Source organism: Carassius auratus, unplaced genomic scaffold, assembly GCF_003368295.1.
Source record: "Carassius auratus strain Wakin unplaced genomic scaffold, ASM336829v1 scaf_tig00031451, whole genome shotgun sequence".
Taxonomy (NCBI): Eukaryota; Metazoa; Chordata; class Actinopteri; order Cypriniformes; family Cyprinidae; genus Carassius; species Carassius auratus.
Genome location: NW_020525924.1, coordinates 53988 through 76960, shown reverse-complemented (window position 1 = coordinate 76960; position 22973 = coordinate 53988). Strand labels below are relative to the sequence as shown.

At 36.8% G+C, this 22973-nt stretch overlaps 1 protein-coding gene and 1 long non-coding RNA gene across 2 annotated transcripts; both read right to left on the bottom strand.

Annotated features, from left to right (window-relative positions):
* Positions 1 to 1011: 1011 nt before the first annotated feature.
* On the bottom strand, positions 1012 to 14304 carry LOC113080507 (microfibril-associated glycoprotein 4-like). Its single transcript, XM_026252661.1, has 5 exons — positions 14261 to 14304; positions 13963 to 14175; positions 13786 to 13882; positions 4609 to 4776; positions 1012 to 1392 (listed from the first exon to the last, which is right to left on the bottom strand). The coding sequence occupies exons 1-5, from the start codon at positions 14264 to 14266 to the stop codon at positions 1136 to 1138; spliced, it is 741 nt and encodes a 246-aa protein (XP_026108446.1). The 5' UTR covers positions 14267 to 14304; the 3' UTR covers positions 1012 to 1135.
* A 3503-nt stretch (positions 14305 to 17807) lies between these two features.
* On the bottom strand, positions 17808 to 19532 carry LOC113080506 (uncharacterized). Its single transcript, XR_003281890.1, has 3 exons — positions 19342 to 19532; positions 18937 to 19013; positions 17808 to 18723 (listed from the first exon to the last, which is right to left on the bottom strand). It is a non-coding gene; the product is annotated as an uncharacterized LOC113080506 (long non-coding RNA).
* Positions 19533 to 22973: the final 3441 nt, after the last annotated feature.

Here is a 22973-nt window from a genome sequence, read left to right as displayed (position 1 = left end):
TTTTTTCTTAGCTTGTCTAGCTGTTATAACTGAGTTACAACAGCAATGCAAAAAGTAATGTTAAAACATCAAGGGTCAAGAGCACAACTAAAGCAAACACTGACCACTATAATGGTAACCAATATTTTACCCTTTGATTCTGTTTGTGAACTTTAGGTGTCTTCAATAACTCTGTTTTGGGGGCCTTAAGACACGGCCTTTTGAACATGATGCCTGTATCATATTTATGTATGCAACAAAAATTTTAATTTGTAAAAATGCTGATGTCATGTGCATGCATATAATGTTTCCGAAGGGTGTTTCATGATCGCCAACTATACTGGCCTGGCATGCATAACATAGTATTCTTTAGCGTAGGGTTTGTTTGTTTTTTGTCCAATTAAATCAATATTTTTGTGTAATATTTGACTTAATTTTTTCATGTTATTCTGCTCGTTTTGAATGATTATTTCTACTTAAATTTTTGACACAATTTTATTGAATAAATATAGAGAATCACTTTTTACAGTGTAGATCAATTCACTTAATTTGTTATGCATGAACAGAGGTGGGTAATCCAGGAGCCAAAGAGTAAAAGTCCTCCCATATTTTGGCTCCTACCATGAACTCAGCAGCTGATTTCAACAGAGGACTTCCAACCTCTGGTAAGAACCATGAGTAACCATGCAATGACAGGTCAAAAATGTACATAAATGTACCTTGAGGTCCAATAATAAGCCCTATGGGGTATGTTAGTGTATATTGTACCTTGTGGGACAGAAATTGACTCATACTGTAACTCTATTTCTGACAGTGTACTGAAATGCAGTGGGAGTTTATTTCACTTCATTTCATTTTTTTCCTTCAATTATTGATTTATCTAATTTATTGAACTTTTTAAAAAATTATCTCCTTTATTTAAGCATTTGCTCAAATTATGTAATGACTTATTGTTTAATAAAGTGATTGATTTCTGATGAAATCACATCTGACACAATGTATAAAAACCAAGAATGCTTTTAATGCAGGATTTTATTGGACATTAATTTCTACAATAATAAATCAAAAGAGAAAAGCAATTGTTGATTTGCTTGAACCTTCACATTTGTAATATAGTGAAAACATCATCAGATGTTTGCTCCTGAAAACAGTGTTTTTAGGGCACAGGTTTGATCTTCATGGTGATGGATTTCATACCGATATTCCAATTGCTCTTCCAGGTGTACCAAACATTTCCAATGGCTATATCGGTGGAATATTCACCCCCCAAATACACACCATTGGGGTTTGCATTGTAACAGTTATAGTACCAAAATGCCCCGAGAAACTGTTTCGCACAGTTTCTCTTGTCGTTGTCTTGGTCTTTGTCAAAGGTGGAAAACTTCTGTCCATTATGGTAGGACAAAGAATCACCTGCAAAGAGGAAGAACATCATTGATGATGTTAACATATTATTTATCACTTATTTACAACATATTTACTATTTATGTTATTTAATATCTTAAGGGAAAAAAGCTCTCCTACACTGTTAAAAATCTCTGTAAAAAACAGCCACATTTTGACAGTAACATGCTGTTTTTCAAGGTCAGCATGTATGTCAAGGAAAAAACAGCAATACACTGTAAAACGTTAAAGTCAGATTTACCAAATGAATGAAAGTTAATTTGACTAAAATTTTTGTGACCATTCACAGAAAAAAAGTTATGCAAAATCATACACTGATAATGAGAGTAAATACTGAACTCGACTGTATTAATGTGTGTTTGCACAAGAGAGATCTGTTAGTTTAATGTAGTTTTGTGGTTCACCATTGTGCTGGAGAGTAGAGCCTGTGCTTCAGTCAATGATGAGACACTAACACTGATCTACTGCTGTTTTATATAAAGACAGTAAATGTGGAGTCGCTGATACAGTGGTGATCTCTGTGTTGAGTTTTATATTAACAAATATTTATTCTCAGTGGACTCAAATTAAGTAAGTTCACAGTACTAACGTCATATGAATGCTAGTTTTTAAACTCGAAACGTTTAAAGATCACTGTAAAAAATGGCCAAATTTTGAATGATATCAAAACAGTGAATTCTGGGTAATATGCATCATTTTCGCGAAAGTAGCCTGCTGCTATATATGATATCGTAAATTAACAGCATTCAAAGTCGACACTCAGCAGCTGTGTTTCAAACCTCACCCTACACCCTCATTCACTATTCCCTACATGAGTTTACTGATAATGTCCACCTGACAGAGAGAATGAACACTAATGAGTGAATTCAGACAGAATCACTGACGCCACAGCTAGTGATGGAGAGATGAAGCCTCATGAAGCTTTCACCTTTTCAGTGAAGTGGTAGACAAAAGGGTTAATTTATTTTGCTCACAATACGACCTGGTGGCCAAAGAGTGCAAAAAAAGCAGATATATTACAGACAGAGGTGTAAAGTCCAGGGGTCAGTAAGTAAAAGTCCTGCCATATGTTTATCCCACCCATGAACTCAGCAGCTGATTTCACCTGAGGAGGAACCAAGTCATGCCTTCCAAGTCACAAGCAAGTATTAAATCAAAGTCCTCAAAGAGTTAAAGTTAGTGAGATAATTAAGAGACTTATTAAATGATGATTGTGCATAAGTGATAACACCTGCTGTTATTGAGAATTACAGAGGATCGGATGATTTATTGGTTAAAATTATGCCACCATCATGGAGATCAGTGTTTGCTTTAGTTGGGCTCTTGACCCTTTTCATAATTCAAAGTAATTTGCTTTTAAGCACTTGTTGTTTTGTTACATAATTATCATTAACACATTGCTTGATTAAAAGTTTGAAATAACAAGCTAAAATGACCTTTTGTTTCTCTTTTCTTCAGTGATTCTGTGTGTTAACAGCAGCTGTTCATCTCTCTGTCAGGTGGACTATATTAGTAAACTCATGTAGGGAATAGTGAATGAGGGTGTAGGGTGTGATTTGAAACACAGCCGCTGAGTGTCGACTTTGAACGCTGTTAATTTAATATATATTGCAGCAGGCTACTTCCTCGAAAATTATAAATATTACCCAGAATCCACTGTTTTAAAGAAAAATCGCACAAAAAATTTGCACAAGAGAGATTAATGTGGTTTTGTGGTCCACCATTGTGCTGGAGAGAGATTGCTCTTCAATCAATGATGAGCGTCAAACACTGATCTTCTGGAGTCACTGATACAGTGGTGATCTCTGTGTTAAGTACTTGCACATACATGTGTGCTTCGGCTGACAATAAACTGCAGTGATTTTAGTAAAAGTCATACATATTTAAAAGTCATAAACATTAAGTGTTTGCAGTTTTATATTAAGAAATGTTCCTTCTCAGTGGACTCAAATAAATTAAGTTTACATTATTAACATCGTACGAATGCTAGTTTTTAAACTTGGACTGTTTGAAGCAGTGGGAGTAGAGTTCATTTTAATATTAGACTTACAGTAAAACACTGTAAAATAAAAATAAGAGTTGTAAATTAATGGTTGAGAGCTGTAAATTAACAGTACTTTACTGGCACCACTGCTAATATATAATATAATAAATTAGTTCATTTATATATTATATTAATGCATTATTATTATTATTATTATTATTATTTAACATATTAAAAACAATCAGTACTGTATAAAGTGCTGTAGATATAAAGGTGACATCATTTGACTTGAAATGTGCTGTAGAGATTAAAATAGAATTTATGTCTTACTAATAATATTATTTTTAGATACCCAGCAATAGTTTGTAGTTGACATGTATATGTATACATACATATACAATTGCCACTTTTATAATTACTATTCTCCGACTCCAGCTCACTGACGCGTATGAAGATGAAAATGTCATGTGGAGCACATTGCATTCTGGGAAACAGTATCCCATCTTCAAATGCATACATAAAATTTCAGCAAATGTAGCTGGTATTCAGGAATTCCATGCATACAGAAAATTCACATACTATTCACAGCATGCATATAGCATACTGCAATATTGTACGAATTCTAGGGTAGTATGCCATTCCTACCACAGTTTCTGTACTAATTTACAGATGTACTAAAGTTATATTTATATATTCTGGCAAATATAGTAGGTCATCATGGTATTCATGCATACCAATAATTTGCATACCATGCACAGAATACATACTGGATACTGCATAAATAGTAAGGGTAGTATTATAGTATGAGTTTACTAAATTACTAATTTACTAATATATTCCAGCTGACTATATCGGTGTCTGGATTCTCTTATACTATAAGCAGCTCCTGTTAACAACCAGAATCCCTGAAGAAAAGAAAAACAACAGCAACAGAAAAAAAGAGAAAACAAAACAAATGACTGAAATTAAAAAATATATATAAAATCTCTCAAGATCTCAGCAGCATGATGAGCAAACACTCTAAAAAATATATCTCCTTCAGATGAAATCACACACAACAAACAGACATATCTGAGATGTATTGCCTTATTCAAGTTAATGCATTAATGCATCCAAATTTACATGAAGAAGATGTTTCAGTGAAATTACAAAACTGATTTGAAAGTCAGTGACCAAGTAAACATTTGTTCAGGTGTGACTTTATTAATTCATTTTCAAGAGTATAAATAAAAATGTTCTACCTGCTCCTCCATCTTTGAATCCTGAAACTTGTAGTTTATACCCGTCAGCTTCAGGACCCACAGAGAAGGACGAGTACACAGCATAACCTTTCCTTCCATTAAAGTCCTCCAGATCCACTCTCAGCATGTACTTCCTGTTGCTTGTCAGCTGGTACATGTTCTCCAGCCCTGATCATACACACAAACACACATGAAGAACACGTTTAACCAAACACTGGACATGATCATCCACACAAACACACACACATGAAGAATACCTTCAACCAAACACTGGACATGAACATCCACACAAACACACACACATGAAGAATACCTTCAACCAAACACTGGACATGATCATCCACACAAACACACACATGAAGAATACCTTCAACCAAACACTGGACATGATCATCCACACAAACACACACATGAAGAATACCTTCAACCAAACACTGGACATGAACATCCACATTGAAAATGAATTTATATAAATATATATATATATATATATATATATATATATATATATATATATATATATACAGTGACATTCAAAGGAAGAATCAATGATATTATGTTAATTTCCTTTAATGCCCTGTTACCAAAATGTATTTGACCGTCAACACCTCAATTCATGCAACTTCCGGCTTTGCTACCATTCGGACGTTCTAGCTTACTGCTCTTGCGCTTTGCTTCTTATTTCCGTACTAATTTCTGATTTTTCTAAGATTCTTACTTCAGCAGATCAGCACAGTGCTCAAACTCAACTGATTTTTGGCACAAACGCTAAAACTAAAAACTCTTTGGGACTGGAATAATACTACAAAAAGAAGACTTTGTCTCCCACTGCGAACAGTTTACATTCCGGAGACGGGAAAACAACTGCCTACATTCAAACAGAAGACAGAGAAAATGCATCCTGTTGGATCTACTTGTTGAACTGCTGAAAACTTCTACTGAGGATTGTGATTCTTGAAACAAAGTTACTTGCTGGACTTCCAAAACAGACGGAACACTTAGCAGACCGTCGTCATGGACCCCCTCAGCATACAGCCGGTGAGTCCCATGAATCTTCTGAATCTCAGCAGTTTATACCAAGTGTAGAGGAACAAGCCGAAACTGATCGCCACACTAATCGATGGCACAAACAGGGAGCGAGACCCAAAGGAACACAAAATATCATACTGCATGAGTTTCTCGTATTGCTGCCATAGCTTCCTCTACCCCAGATTCGACTATGACAAGGCTTGTAAATACTGGTATTCAACCACCCCCTATACATCTGGAGAACAGATTTCAAGCATTAATAATGAAATTTGAGGAATCCCCAAATGTATTTAAACATGGATCTGATCAGCCAGCAGCAAACACCGCTACTAACAGGTGCTCAAGGTCGAGCAGACAGGGCATTCAGCTCAGAGCGCAGCCGAGCCCAGGACTCTGATAGTGGGTGACTCTATTATCAGACTCTATTATCAGAAACATCTGTAGCACAACAACATGCTGCCTTCCTCAAGCAACGGTCTCTGATGTGAACAAGGAACTTCAGAACATTCTGATGAAGCACAAGACTGCAAATCAAATCATCATCCATGTGGGAAAGAATGATATTCGGAAAGAGCAGTCAGAACTCCTTAAGAAGGACTTCATTGAACTCTTTGAAACACTTCGAAGACTCAAAGTTCAGTCGTTCATCAGTGGACCACTCCCGGCACGTGGAATAAATATGTTTTCATGGTTGCTTGGGCTAAACACATGGCTACAAAGATCCTGTAATATAAAAAAGGAGTACATTTCATCGACAACTTCAATCTTTTCTGGGGCCATAGACAATTGTTTAAACCTGATGCCCTTCACCCAAACAAACTTGGTGCAAGAGTGTTTAAGGACAATATCTACTTCTCCCTTGCCATCCTTCAGCAGAGTGTGTCAATCCATTCAGCACACACACACCGGGTCCGAGTCATCGTGTGGTTGACATATCCCACAAGGACACTGATAACACCACGCAGCCAAAACAAGCACTGCTGATAGACACTATCCCTGCTAAGCCCTGCAAACAGAGCTCCTCACAGACTGACTGTGATGTATCAAAACAGCCACAAGATTCACCATCCAAGTACGACTTTCTGGAAAACAGCCAGGAAAGCCAGGACAAAATATCACAGCCACCGGAAACACCAGAGACACAGCCCATCTCACCAGACACATTATCCCTCTCTCCAGCATCTCCACTTCTGTGCTTCTCACAGAAAATGGAGGAATTGGTGTATGTTGGGACTAAACTCTCCCACTCATTCGCTGCTAGCCTGCAGATATCAACAAAAAAACGGCGGGCCCCCCAACCACCAAAGCATGTGGGCCCTGTTCCTATGAGAGCTCTTCGACCGCTGCCACAACGCCAGGGCCCAAACCCTCTATCTGCTGAAGGTGAACCAAAAGCAACTGATAGCAGCTCTCAGTGATATGTGTCGGGTCCCCGCTATCATAGCAGCTACATTGACAAATGCTTACAGAACAAGCGGGAACCCAGTGTGCCTGTAGCTTTCTCTATTTCAGTTTTATCACGTGATAGTCTAAGGCCTTCTCAAGCCGAAGGGCAAACTCATCTAATCTGCGGCCTATTATGCATCAAACTAAGATTTATATAAAGACACCAAGCACTGCCATCAAGTTAGCACTTTTAAACATTCGCTCACTAAAAAATAAATAATTTCTAATCAAAGACTTTATAACCACAAACAACTTGGATTTTATGTTTCTAAATGAAACATGGCTAGAAGACAGCTGCAGTGCAACAATCCTAAATGAAGCAGCCCCTCCTAACTTCACTTACATGAGTGTTTGCAGAACTGTGAGGAGAGGTGGGGGTGTAGCTGCTCTATTTAAAGATGTCTATCAATGCAAGCAAGTGTCATTTGGTCAGTACTTGTCTTTCGAATATCTAGGGATTGTGCTGAAAGGTGCTCCACGCATTCTGTTTATTATTATTTACAGGCCTCTAAAATACTCTCCAGCCTTTGTTGAAGAGGTCACAGAAATGTTATCAATAATTTCCTCAGAGTTTGACAGTTTTGCAATTGCAGGGGATTTTAATATTCACATAGATAATGCAGAAAACAAAACTACAAAAGAAATGATAATGGTCCTAAACACTTTTGACCTGATTCAGCATGTGCATGGACCCACACACAAAGGTGGACACACTCTGGATCTAATCATCAGTAGGGGTCTAAACATTTTATCCATTGTTATTAAGGACATAGCACTATCTGTTCACTTCTGTATTTTCTTTGATATATTGAATCTAGATCTTTCCCAGTCAGAAGGAGATGCATAAACAAGAACACAAGTGTACTATTTATGGAGGCTATATCTTTAACACCAAGTATTTCTGCAGACTCTGTTGATATTCTCCTTGATTCCTTCAACTCAAAAGTTAAGAATGTTATTGATGATATTGCACCAATAATAGTCAGTAAGAAAACAAACAGACAGAAATCAGTTTGGAGAAGATCAACAGCAGTTCAGACTATGAAAAGACAATGCAGAAAAGCCGAGCGGATGTGGCGGAAGACAAAACTTGAAATTCACTATAGCATCTATAAAGACAGCCTTCATGCTTTTAATGTGAAACTAGCCACAGCTAGACAGAATTTCTTCTCAAACCTTATAAACAGTAACTTAAATAACACTCGTACTCTTTTTGCCACTGTTGAGAGACTGACAAACCCCCCAAGTCAGATTCCCAGTGTAATGCTATCAGACAGCAAATGCAATGAGTTTGCTTCCTTCTTTTCTGAGAAGATCATTAATATCAGGAAGGCGATTAGCACATCCTCAAGTAATGCAGAGGTCAGACAGATTAGGCCACAATATCAAAAATATACTATGTCTATTTTTGAAACAATTGATAGCCAAGTTCTGGAAGACATAGTGCAGCAACTAAAATCATCAACCTGTTGTCTTGACACACTTCCCACATCTTTTTTCAAAAGTGTGATTGACTGCTTAAAAGCAGATCTTTCAGAAGTGGTGAATTCCTTACTTCTTTCTGGGACATTTCCAAACTCCCTAAAAACTGCAGTTGTTAAGCCCCTCCTGAAAAAGACCAATCTTGATAACACAATTTTGAGCAATTTTAGACCAATATCTAATCTTCCTTTTATAGGCGAAATTATAGAAAAGGTAGTTTTTAATCAGCTGAACAAATACTTAAACTCAAATGTATACCTGGACAATTTTCAATCTGGTTTTCGACCGCATCACAGCACAGAGACAGCACTCATTAAGATAGAAACACAAGCAAAATATCGGTGCTGGTATTGCTAGATCTCAGTGCTGCGTTTGACACTGTCGATCATAACATACTACTAGAGAGACTGGACAACTGGGTCGGGCTTTCTGGGATGGTACTCAAATGGTTCAGGTCATACTTAGAAGAGAGAGGCTATTATGTGAGTATAGGAGAGCATAAGTCTAAGTGGACGTCCATGACATGCGGAGTCCCACAAGGCTCAATTCTTGCACCGCTCTTGTTTAGCCTGTATATGCTTCCACTAAGTCAAATAATGAAAAAGAACCAAATTGCCTACACTGTAAAACCCGACAAGTAAACTTACTCAAACGGTTTGAGTAAACAGTTATCCTTAAGTTATGTAAACTCAAACCGTTTGAGGAAACGGATTGCCTTAAACCGTTTAAGTAGAAAAAACTAACAGTTATGAGTACTCTGAACTTAATTCAGTTGAGTTCACTGAAAGAAGATATACATTGCAATTAATCCTCTGGGGACGGATTGGGCGGTACTGCCCAAAATGGCATACTTTTACAAATGTGTAGTTATCTCAAAAACTATTAATGCTAGAGAGATGCGGGTTTTTTTTTTTGCCGTCTTCCTCAGATTCCACTGAAAACAGCGGTGTATATTAAACACTTCCCTTATTGCGCAATACCACTGCGTAAACAGGCCAATGAAAACGATTGTGTTCGGCAGATTCAACACGCAACAGCCAATGGAAAAATTGCCGCTGGGAGGAATCTTTTTCTAACCCAATCAGAGGAAGGTTATGTATTCTAGCCATTCAGAGGACTCTGTAGCTCTGCTGTAGCCTTGTAAAAGCTGGCTGGACTATAGTAAAAGACATGTAATCAATAAGCGTTCAGAGAATCAGCATCAGGGTGGAGAAAGCAGAAAGCGATCGGAGTGTTACAGAGAGCGATCGGAGTATTAGCGAGCACAAAGAGCTAAATTCGAGCGATCGGAGAATCCGCATCACGTGGAGAAAGCAGAAAGCGATCGGAGTGTTAGCGAGCACAAAGAGATAAATTCGAGAGAGATACAGCATTATTACAGAATTGTTTTATCAAAATGGCAAGGAGTAAAAGATTTACGGCAGAACAAGCTCTGGAACAATTACTGGAAAGGCCTGGAGAGGCCTTGCTTTGCTCACTGGCATGCCTAGGACTGTTTTAAAAAAAAGTTAATTATTTAATTGTTCTTTACACATTTGATCAAACAATAACACATTTCTGTCAAGCAAAGAGTTTGAAAAATATATTTTTTTTGTTCAAAAACTGTTCTATATTGTGTGTTTTTCAGTAATAAATGACAAAAATCTAATTTTCGTTTTTTGAAATTCTCTAGTTTATTGTACAATTTTTCACTCATACTTCCTTTATAAACATATTGCATGCTTATGGTAGCTTAGGGTCTTCTGAATCCATAGATACCAAACATAGGGTGTTCCATCTCCTTTACATATGATTTATAAGCCCAAATATACAAATGGAGAAAACAGACCAAAAAGGGCTTAGGCCCAAAAATAAAATAAAAAACGCCTAGGACTGTTTGTAAATAAAGTTAATTATTTAATTGTTCTTTACACATTTGATTGAACATTAACCCATTTCTGTCAAGCAAAGAGTATGAAAAATATATTTTTGGGTCAAAAACTTTTAACTATTGTTGTGTGAGGTAGGATTTTCAGTAATAAATGACAAAAATATAATTTTCGTTTTTGAAATTCTCTAGTTTATTGTACAATTTTTCACTCATACTTCCTTTATAGACATATTGCATGCATGCTTATGGTAGCTTAGGGTCTTCTGAATCCATTGATACCAAATACATGGTGGTCCATCATCATTACATATGGTTTATAAGCCGAATGTAAATGTAAAAATAGAGAAAACGGACCAAAAAGGGCTTAATCGAGTGATAACTGAGCTTTAGTGATGAACAGCTGCTGTTAACAAACAGAATTAATGAAGAAAAGAGAGAAAGGAACAACAGCTGACTTCAGACACAGCCTCACTCAAACCTGACAAGTTATGTTAACTCAAACCATTTGAGGAAACCGATTGCCTTAAACCATTTAAGTTGAAAAAATTAACAGTTATGAGTACTCTGAACTTAATTCAGTTGAGTTCACTGAAAGAAGATGTACATTGCAATTAGGTAATTAACTGAGTGATAATTGTGAATTAGTGATGAACAGCTGCTGTTAACAAACAGAATCACTGAAGAAAAGAGAAACACAAGAACTACTACAACTGACTTCAGACACAGCCTTAGATGAAATCAACTGAAATAAAATACATGAAATCTCTCAAGATCTGATTAAACAACCCCACAAACAGCATCAGCAGCTCCACTTATTAATAACCAGACTGACTTAATTTCTGTCAGACGTCTACAGAAGATCTTATTGAGAATGAACTAAGGTTTAGATGTTGATTTATTGTTTCATTTGAAGTAACCATGTTAGAGATCAGTGTCTGCTTTAGTTGGGCTCTTGATCCTTGATTTCTGTCTTAGTCTTTTCTCTGGCTGTTATAACCGTGTGTTTCTAAAACATGTTTGTTGTCATTCAATAGACCAGAAGAAATGCCATCAGGTGTTAACCTGTACCTAGGTGTAGGTTGTTATATTGGTGATGATAATTATTCATTATTATTCACAATTATTGATCCATACGAAGTCTAATCTCTGATGAAATACATGTTGTGTAATTAGTAGAAGTGGTTCGTAAATATATATAAATCTAGATGATTCTCTATAAAATAAATTTGACTTTCTAAACTTTTGTACACATACACATTTCTTCTATGCCAGTAATTGGTCAAACACAGACATTAATAATCAGAATATGAACCTCTACAATGGTGACGAAAAAACATGCTGCAATGCATGCTGGGTACTATTGTAGTACAAAACTCATCCATGGCTCCCAGCATGCTCTGCAGGATTTTTTTTATGGTCACCATTGTTGAGGTTCATATTCTGATTATTGATGTCTTTGTGTGACTGTTTGACACCGTAGAAGACCACACTGTTTGGAAAGTCATCCATATTAACTGATTATTACAGATGCACTGGCTCTTAGAATCACTTTAACTATAATCAATCAAATTACACAACACATATTTCATCAGAGATTAGACTCTGTACAGTTCAATAATTGATGATTACCATCACCGATATAAAGTATAACAACTTACACCTAGGTACAGGTTAACACCTGATGGTATTTCTTCTGGGCTTTTGAATTACAACAAACATGTTTTAGAAACACACGGTTATAACAGCCAGAGAAAAGACTAAGACAGAAGTCAAGGGTCAAGAGCCCAACTAAAGCAGACACTGATCTCTAACATGGTTACTTCAAATGAAACAATAAATCAACATCTAAACCTTAGTTCATTCTCAATAAGATCTTCTGTAGACGTCTGACAGAAATAAAGTCAGTCTGGTTATTAATAAGTGGAGCTGGTGATGCTGTTTGTGGGTTGTTTAATCAGATCTTGAGAGATTTCATGTATTTTATTTCAGTTGAGTTCATCTAAGGCTGTGTCTGAAGTCAGTTGTAGTAGTTCTTGTGTTTCTCTTTTCTTCAGTGATTCTGTTTGTTAACAGCAGCTGTTCATCACTAATTCTCAATCAGCACTTAGTTAATCAATTAATTACTTAATCGCAAAGTTTTAAAACTTACATGGTTTAAATCAAGGCAATCTGTTTACTCAAACGGTTTGAGTTAAGTTTACTTGTCGGGTTTTACAGTGCACCACAGCTATGCTGATGATACCCAGATTTACCTAGCCTTATCTCCAAATGACTACAGCTCCATTGACTCCCTCTGCCAATGCATTGATGAAATTAATAGTTGGATGTGCCAGAGCTTTCTTCAGTTAAGTAAGGAAAAAACTGAAGTCATTGCATTTGGAAACAAAGATGAAGTGTTCAAGGTGAATGCATACCTTGACTCTAGGAGTCAATCAACTAAAAATCAAGTCAGGAATCTTGGTGTGATTCTGGAGACAGACCTTAGTTTCAGTAGTCATGTCAAAGCAGTAACTAAATCAGCATACTATCATTTAAAAAACATTGCAAGAATTAGATCTTTTGTTTCCAGCCAGGACTTGGAGAAACTTGTTCATGCCTTTATCACCAGCAGGGTGGACTATTGTAATGGGCTCCTCACTGGCCTTCCCAAAAAGACCATTAGACAGCTGCAGCTCATCCAGAACGCTGCTGCCAGGATTCTGACTAGAACCAGAAAATCTGAGCATATCACACCAGTCCTCAGGTCCTTACACTGGCTTCCAGTTACATTTAGGATTGATTTTAAAGTACTTTTACTCGTATATAAGTCACTAAATGACCTAGGACCAAAATATATTGCAGATATGCTCACTGAATATAAACCTAACAGAGCACTCAGATCACTAGGATCGAGTCAGTTAGAAATACCAAAGGTTCACACAAAACAAGGGGAGTCCTCCTTTAGTTACTATGCTGCCGCAGTTGGAATCAGCTTCCAGAAGAGATCAGATGTGCTAAAACACTAGTCACATTTAAATCTAGACTCAAAACCCATCTGTTTAGCTGTGCATTCATTGAATGAGCACTGTAATGTCCGAACTGATTGCACTATATTTTCACTGTTTTTTTTTATTTTATTTTTTTTATGTAAAATCGTTTTCTAACTGTTTTTAGACGTTTTAATCATTTTAAAATTGCTTGTTTTATTTTTGTTATTATTTTTCTTCATGATTATTTTACTTTCTTTTATGTAAAGCACTTTGAATTACCATTGTGTACGAAATGTGCTATATAAATAAACTTGCCTTGCCTATTTGATTTGTTCACAAAATATTAATGTTCTTTTTTTTTTTACTCAAAACAGCGATTACCCAGCCAGTATTCTCCCTGCACATTCCCAAATCCTCTCTTGTACAGATTCCATGCCCGATAGAAGTTCACACTGCCGTCCATTCTCCTCTGAATCACCTGTGATTGGTTTATGTAGAAGATATTATTCATAATGAATGTTCTGATCTGTGTTTAATGATATAAAGTCACATTCGTACCGTCCATCCTCCGTTGTCTTCATCTTTCCCATCTGAGATCATCTCACAGTAAACCCAGACAGGAACGTCACCTGCTGGATAGATGGAGTAGATCCCACTAACTGTTTCTCCTGATTTATAAAGTTCAGAACAGTCGACTGGTTGGAATCCATCAGAAATGGACACCATAAACCCCATGAAAACAGAGAGCAGAGCCACAGCAAACACCTTCATCTACAGAGAGACACGACTGATCATCATCCTCATTCATAATAATCAAACCACACTGACACCAGAAGTGTGATCAACATTAACTTACTGCCATCTTCTCTTACTGCAATCTTTGCTTTGCATGAATAATTCTGAAAAAGGTAAATATCAATGTTGCTGAATGATTATCTGAATTTTGTAAATATGTCTGAATGTTTTGTGCAGTTAATAACAGAGATTAAAACAGTAACTCACCGTTTGTGTTGTAATGATGTTCAATGGGTCACAAACACTATTAAATATCTGTCAGATCAGGCTCCACCTCTGTGTTACCACATAGATTAGATGTGTTAACATTGCAAAACCCTTATTGGCAAAACGTTGGCCCCTTAGCACTGGCCCTGCACGAGCAGTCCTCACTTAACTTCAAGGAAGCCTTAGTGCTGTTTTATATAAATCTTAAAATCTTTTATTTGATCTCTGAGGGCATTACTCATATTTAATTATTTCACATTACATTAGCCCTATAATACCACCGCATACAATTTTGACCTTCTTTATTTTGAGCATTGTACATAAATTAATTGGACAGGATCAAGACTCAGTGTACCTCAACAATGGTGAAAGTCAACAAATTATTCAGATCACCCCTGAACATTCAAAACAAGCTTTTCTATGAATGTCTCCATTATTGAGGTTCATTTGCTAAATCTTAATATTTGTGTGAGTCGACATGATCTTGTCTTATAAGTGTATTTGTATGATAGAAGTAACTGTAAATCAAATGTAAGCTGGCTAATATAGCCCTAATTACTAGCTCTAATTAATTAATGTTTATTCTTCTTATAGTCTGTTATACATTTTTTATTTTAATTTTTGTTTAGTGGTTTTAACTTTTAAATTAGTGATTTTAACTTTTCCTTTAGTGTTTTTTACCCTTGAAAGAGCAATTTTATATTTTATTGTTTTAATGTTCTACTAATAACAATAAAATACAGCTGTCGTAAAACCAGAGAGAAAGGCTGCATGGATAGAAACTGCTGAACAAATGTATGCGCATATAGCAGCATATTAAAATGTTTTCAAAAATCTTAAAACAAAGTCATTAAATCTTAGGCACAATACATTAATTACAGTTGGTTGCAGCCTATATTTTTATTTGATTTATTTAACCTGTTAGGAACTTAGTTGGTTGGCAATGGGAAATTGCATTGCAACCAACAAAGTTGCTAACTTAGCCTGGCTTATTTGGTAAACTTGTTTTATGAAATAGCCCCGGAGGCAGGGCCAGTGCTAAGGGGCCAATGAGCAAATTCTAAGGGACCCTGTGTTGGCAGCATGTAAAGGTTATCAGTGAAAGCATCTGTGCCATCTGTCATTTGAGTCACTCTTGCACTGCACAATGTTGAAATACTAATGTTTCATAAATATTAACACCCTCATCACTCAGTTTGACATTGTTTTGTAAGACTAATAAGTTTAATAAGTTTTAAAATTTGTTTTCAGTGTTGTGTTGCTGGAGTAAATGTGACTTTCCTTCTCATTTTCCTTGTTGTCTGACTTCATGCATAAGAAATTAAGTGAATTGATCTGGACTCTGTACACAGCAAAAAATCCAGAGTGAAATGAACTCTGTTGGGAGTACATGTGAGACCACACTCGGGAGTGTGAAAGTGATAAAATAGGAGTGTTAAATTAACACTGAAGCTGAGTTAAAGTTAATGAGATAATTAAGTGATTAATAGACTACTTGCACGTAGATTCGTGATGTACTTCCGCTTTGAAGTAATAGAGCTCGCTGAGTTCCGGTTGTCGGCCATTGTTTTGGCGTTTGGAGAAAATGTTACGAAAAAAGTGTGTTTATAGATTTCAGAGACAGGAGAAGGTATACAGCGCACACTGTTGTGTTCCGCTATGTACATCTTCTGCAAAGTTCAACGGAACTTTAAGTTTTCAGTTTTCCTGCAGATGTCGACCTTAGAAAACGGTGGCTTGTGAACATATGCCGAGACGATTTTTGTCCTACCAGCAATTCTAAGGTTTGCAGTAAACATTTTAGCATTGATCAGTTTAGTGAACCGCAAACACCAGAGGCACGGAGAAAGTTGGTAACTGGCGCTGTGCCAGTGCTCTTTGCCTGGAATAATTACACAGTTAAAGCACTGCGGCCCAGTGTGTGGGAGAGGAGAGAGAGGCCTGCCGAAGTGGTATCCGCTGAACCCGTACCCATGGATGTAACAATGGATCATGATTACTGTAGCATTCCTGAGCCTTCTTCATTAGACCTGGCATGTGCTAAAGTAGACAAACTCTCTAATGAAGTGGAGGAGCTGAAAAAACAGCTACATGAGCTACACGTTCAGCGTGATTTTGGATTGGAGCGGTTTTTCGGCTCAGATGAGGACATCAGATTTTACACAAGGTAATTCTAAACATTGGTAGAATCTTACATTTAGATGTGATTACATATACTCAGTTTTAGATGTATGTAAACAATTTGTAAATGTATTCAGTATAAGACTTCTGCTTACAGGTTTCCCAGCTACCGTCACCTGATGTCATTCTGGTGGCTAATCGAGCCATGCGTGCACAAAATCATTCGTGTGTCCATATCGAAATCTGCTGCTAGAAAGCATGAAGATATCACACGTGTACTGCCACCATCAGAGGTAGGTTATATACTTGCATGCACACGATAAGTGTGACTGTACATTTACAAAACACAGTACAGGGCAGTATTTACAATGTGTTATCTATATGTTTTTATACACTTAACTTACCTTTCATGCATGTTTTACTTTTCCAGAGACAGCTGCTGCAGCCAATCGATGAGTTTTTTCTTTTCCTTATCTACCTGTCAGTTGGTTTAAAAGGAGAGAGACCTGGCACACCGATTTCATATGCATCCTTCCACAGTGAGCAGAATAATTTCGACGTGGACAAACTACCTCTATACACTGCTGGGATCAGTGTGTGTGTGGCTTTCAGCAGCTGATGTGAAATCTAACCTCCTTGAAGAGTTCACGGATTTCCCAGACACACAGGTCATCATTGACTGCACTGAGATCAGATGTCAAACACCGTCCTAACCACTACTCCAAAGTGAAATGTACTCAAATTACAAATCTCACTGCACAATGAAATGCCTCATTGGAATAGCTCCTCATGGACCAGTGACATTTGTCTCTCAGCTTTATGCTGGGTCAATGAGTGACAGGGAGCTCTTTAAACAGTGTGGGATAACAAAAAGACTGACAGAAGACATGGCAGTTATGGTTGATAAAGGCTTTCTGATTAGTGACTGTGTCAGTTGCAAAGTGTACTGTCCACCGTTTCTCTCCAGGTTAAAGCAGATGCCAGCACACAGGGTGAAAGAAACACAGGCAATAGCAAGACTGCGTGTGCATGTGGAACGAGTCATCAGGAGGATTAAACAAAACAAACTTTTTGATTGTGTCATCACACTTTCCCAAAGTGTTAACATTAATCAACTTTTTACAGTTGCATGTCTGTTGTCAAATTATCAAAACAAGGCATTAGTGAAGACATGGGTCAAATGAGATCAACTCTTATATGTTTATTTTGAGTACTTGTATGCTATTTCACATTTATGGCTTACTTTAACTCAGTGATCCTCAAATCTGAGTTAATCCACCTTCTCTCTAATAAATTTGTGCACTGAAGTGTCACTGTAGATACGCTGGACAAAATAATCCTCCTGGGCCCACAGCATGAAATCACACCACTGCATTCCTGAGACCAGTAGCTGTCCCTGCACTTGGTAATAGTATGCATGGCCCTTTTTTAGGGTGAGAAACCCATTGTCCATTTGCATATATTTGCAGTCAATAATGTTTTTGACATTAGGACATTTAATTTCAACAAGTCCAAATTGAGGACTGTCAGTTGGATCAAAGACCACACCATCAGGGGATGCACCAAGCCAGGGAGCATTTGGATGGATGATTAAACCACAGGGTGAGTAGTTAACATTTTTCAGTTTGCTGTATTCCACGGTTACCTCCGACTCCATTTCAGCACTCTTCTCATCTCTGCCGTCTGTCGGCTTCCTCTGATGATTCGCTCTGCGAGGGACTCTGCAGAGCCCAGGCCTCTGACATGACTTATCTCCCGAAACCTGGAAGCTGTTACTCTTGATCTGTGAAGCTGATGCCAGTCAGGACAAGAGCTTTGCTCGCAAGTGTTGCCTCTTCAATTTTCTTAGCCATATCTAATGGTGTGTTTAGACTTTGAAGGTGTAAGAGCTCCTCCTCAGTGCAAACAAACATGCATTTAGATGGAGCAAGATGATGTCCTTCAAGAGGCAAAGGTGGAGTTGATGGGGCATCATGTAGTGTGATGTACCGTGATGTTAAGACAGGCTTCTGGTTGGACAACACTCTTCCTTCCTGGACCAACCCGAATGCACTTTCTATAAGTGGCTTGTCAGGTGACATGTTCATGGTGGTAACAAGTGGCTTGTCCTCAAGGTTGAATACTGCGTATGCCTCCTCAACTCTAAACATGCATGGATCTGGTCAAAGGCTCACCATCCCTCTATTGAGTCCACTTCTGTAGGGGAATGTTTAGCTTGAAAATTGTTGTTGCTAACATTACATTTGTTATAGCTCTAATTACTATATCTATACTTTTTATACTCTGTATTTTTTTAAATGCATAAGAACACTGCTGCATTTCATTGCAAGACCTTATGCTGTTAAACAAATTATCTTTGTCTTCAGCATCCTTGTACTAAAGAAAAAAAAAAGTATTTGCTGAACTTACCTCACTCCACCTTGTGTAGTACGATTTGCTACTGGTTTTGTGATGACCATGGCATTGATGGGGCCTGGTTTTACACCCTGACAGACAAATGCAAGTAATATTAGAGAGAATGACAATGTTGAAACTACAAACATAGAATGCACTTAAAAAAAAAACTGTTTCTACATAAAATTAGATAACATAATGTAAAGCACATTCTCTGAAAATATAACCTTGATATCTTTAATATGAACGGAATAAGATCATGTCAAATATTGAAATCATGGTGAATTAAATGGATGAAATTTAACTTTGATGCTTTGATGCTCCTGATCTCAGAATTACATTACAATTACAAGTTTCACAATGTCACATATTGTGATTATACAGTCTTATAGATAAGGCTAAAATTCGGATTTTAATTACCATTGTTCGTGGTTTATGCCAGGATTGTTCTCTTTCAGTGCAGCTAAGCACAGGGGGTACAACAGATAAATTAAGCTGGGAAAAATGAGCACTTTGAAAGAGTTAGGAAACCGTGTGATTGCACAAAGCAGTGCCTGCCACACATGAACACTTGCTTTGTGTGAGCACCACAGGTGAAGCATCCCGGAGTCCAACCTAAAAAATACATATATAATAATTAACTTGTATTTCTGATGATTGACCATTATTGACGAGACATGATGTTAAAATGCAGAATCAACAAAGATGAAAATCACTATTTCTGCGTCACCATTATAGTGGTCAGTGTTTGCTTTAGTTGGGCTCTTGAGCCTAACATTTTTAAAGTCAGATTTGGTTTGGCTGTTACAACTGAATTGTGACAAACAGATTAAAGGCAATCAAAGCATTGGTGTCCACAAAACTCAATTAATGCCTGAACAGATTTGATTGACCTCATTGATTATAACAACCCTGTGATTGTGATTAGTAAACAAACTACTAAAAGTAACATAAAAAATAGACTAGTAAGAATAAAGGAAATTACTGAAACAATTCAGCTAATAGTTTATTCTTGCCGCAATGCATCATGGGAGCCATTGATGCATTTTGATAGGTGGCACCCAGAATGCACTGCAACATGTTTTTTTGATTTTTCAGCATTGTTGAGATTCACAGGTTTATTCTTGATGTTTGCATGTCTAACAGAAAGACTCTTTTGAAAGATTTTTGAGCAAACAACTTTTTTTACAAAAAAATATTTTTTACAAAAGTTCCCTACAGCGCCTTTAAGGAATAACAATAGTCTTTGCTTGTCCATCAGTTTTATAACTCAGCCAATTAAAATTGGACTTTAACATTTTAGGGGTCAAGAGCCCAACTAAAGCAAACACTGACCACTATAATGGTGACACAGAAATAGTGATTTTCATCTTTGTTGATTCTGCATGTTAACATCAGGTCTCGTCAATAATGGTCAATCATCTCTCAATTAATCACTTAATTATCTCATTAACTTTAACTCTGCTTCAGTGTTAATTTAACACTCCTATTTTAACACTTTCACACTCTTGAGTGTGGTCTCACATGTACTCCCAGCAGAGTTACTTTCACTCAGATTTTTTGCTGTGTAGAGGTGAAGGCCATGAAAATGATGTTTGGTGGCCAATAAATGTTTGTTTTATTTACATTATTTTATTTTAAAATAAGACAATTTTGCAATTATTTTTGCTAAGCTAAAAGTAGGTTTATGGCATATGTTATTGCATATATGTGTGTGTGTGTGTGTGTGTGTGGAGTTTGGCAAGATGGCGAACCAGGCAAGCAGCACTTTCTAAGCTCTTGTTTATTTGCTCCTAAATTTACTTGTAAATTCAATGTTTCTATTGATCAAGATTACCCAAAGTAAAGTGAACATTTTAAGAAGGGTCTGAAACATTTTACAGTTGAAATTTAAAGTCTTATCAAAAGTTTTAATGCGAAAATGCCAAATGGAAATATTCAAGATTATCCACTGTCTCAGGCAAAGCAAACACGAACCATGACTACTCACAGGTGAATGTTATAAGTGTTGGATGAAGACTTCTGCAAAGTGGACTCAGAGACTCACTGCATGAGGACTCACTGAAGACAAAACGTGTGCTACGGAGGACATGTCGGCTACATCAAGGGTAAAAGGGAGACCAGCTGATTTTTGGCCTATTAATATTATTAATATACTTTTATTATTAAATTAATATTTCAATTATTTTGCTCCACAATAATTTCATAGCCAATCACTGTATAGCTGCAAGGATAATAACGATTAGGCTAGTTTACTCTTCATTGAAAGTGTTTTTAAAAAGGTCTTTCAAAATAGGTTTATTATACAATGAATTATAGGATTATATTATATTAAAAAATGAATAACACTGCAGTCATCAATAAAAAAATGCTTTATTTCAAGCTGACTTAAAAAAAATGTTTAACACGAAACACATTTGTTCTCTATTTATTTATTTATTATTTAAATGTATTATTATTTTTCCCACTAGCTTAATGTTGGGGCCACAAAAGAAATATTAAGGCAGTAAATTAAAACATTTAGCTATATAAACTACCATTATCAGCTTATGAAGTAGATTCGTCTCTTGTCGTCTCTGAGAGGAATTACACCTTGAGTGCAGAGTCACATGCACAAAGCTGCAAAAGCGCCGTCAGTTTTTACTTTCACTTTCTAGTGGATTGACTGAGATTTATAGAGTAACCGCATAACTCTTGCACAGAGTTACCACATTTCTTGTGTGATATCCATTGGCTCGGCTTCCTGGTGTATTCGGGAGATGTTGCTTTCCTGAGAAGGTGTTTCAGAACACACCCACTGGACTGCTTAACCATCATGAACCAATAGAAACTCAAAGGTGTTTAGGAGCCAAACAAACTCCCCCAGAATGTTTGCTTTGGACAGCTGTTTCGAACTGCCAAAACAAACTCAAAACAATCTTCATTTTGGCCTGATTTCGTTCAAAATAACATTATATCAGTTCATTCTTCGATTTCATTTGAAGTATACCAGGTACTAAAGTTCATCAGTTGTACATGAAAAATAATAATAATACAGCATTTCAGTGTTTTGCAACATTACATTTTAATGACACGATATTGGTGTAATGGTAAATTCACATGGAGCAGCAGAAATAACTGTGAGCCGCTCTGAGAAACTTGTTTTGCATGAAGGCATCAGTAGCTAAAGAGACCTCTTCAATGTAGTCCACAGGCTACACACTCACATTCAGACATTAGTTTGACTGTTTCTGTTAGAGCGTTTCAAACCTGCGCTGTAGTATTCTCTTTTGTATTATAAGTAAATGTTTTTACTACAATAATAATGTGTATGTGTTCTCTTCACTTCTATGGCTCTCAGTAGATTCAGTGGTTGGTGCTGGGTTAATACTCCTTGACAAGTTCTGTTCTGATTCTTTCTGAGTACGTTTCTGGCTACATTTAAAAACAAAACAAATTGATCATTTAATAATTGTTGAAAAGCTAGAATGTTTGTTTTCAACTTCCAAATTGGTGTCCAATTATTGATAAATAAATGTTTGATTGCTGAATATTGTACCCTAACTGAAGTAGCTGTTTATTAGAATCATGATTTTCCATACCGTTGCATACCTAACACTGACCAAACACTGACCACTATAATGGTGACACACAAATTGTGATTTTCTCGTTTGGTGAGTCTGCTTGTTAACAGCAGGTGTCTTCAATAATGGTCAATCATAACTCAATTAACTTCTTAATTATCTCATTAACTTCAACTCTGCTTCAGTGTTACTTTTAACACTGCTTCAGTGTTTATATGAGTCCACCCTCAGAGTGTTAAATTAACACTGGGGATTTTGCTGTGTAATATTTTATCATTTGTAATGTATTCATTATTGTTATTAGGGGCCAAGCACCAAAGGTGTGTAGGCAGCTTCTGTATCCGTTAGAATTTCTTTTATTGTTATTCTTCTTTCACCGCAACTCTATGTCAGCCCATAGAACCGCTTGGGGAAAGTTGTGAAATTTGTGAAATTTGGCATACTGATAGAGAAAAGTGAGAAGAGTCACCATAGCAAATTTGGAGTATA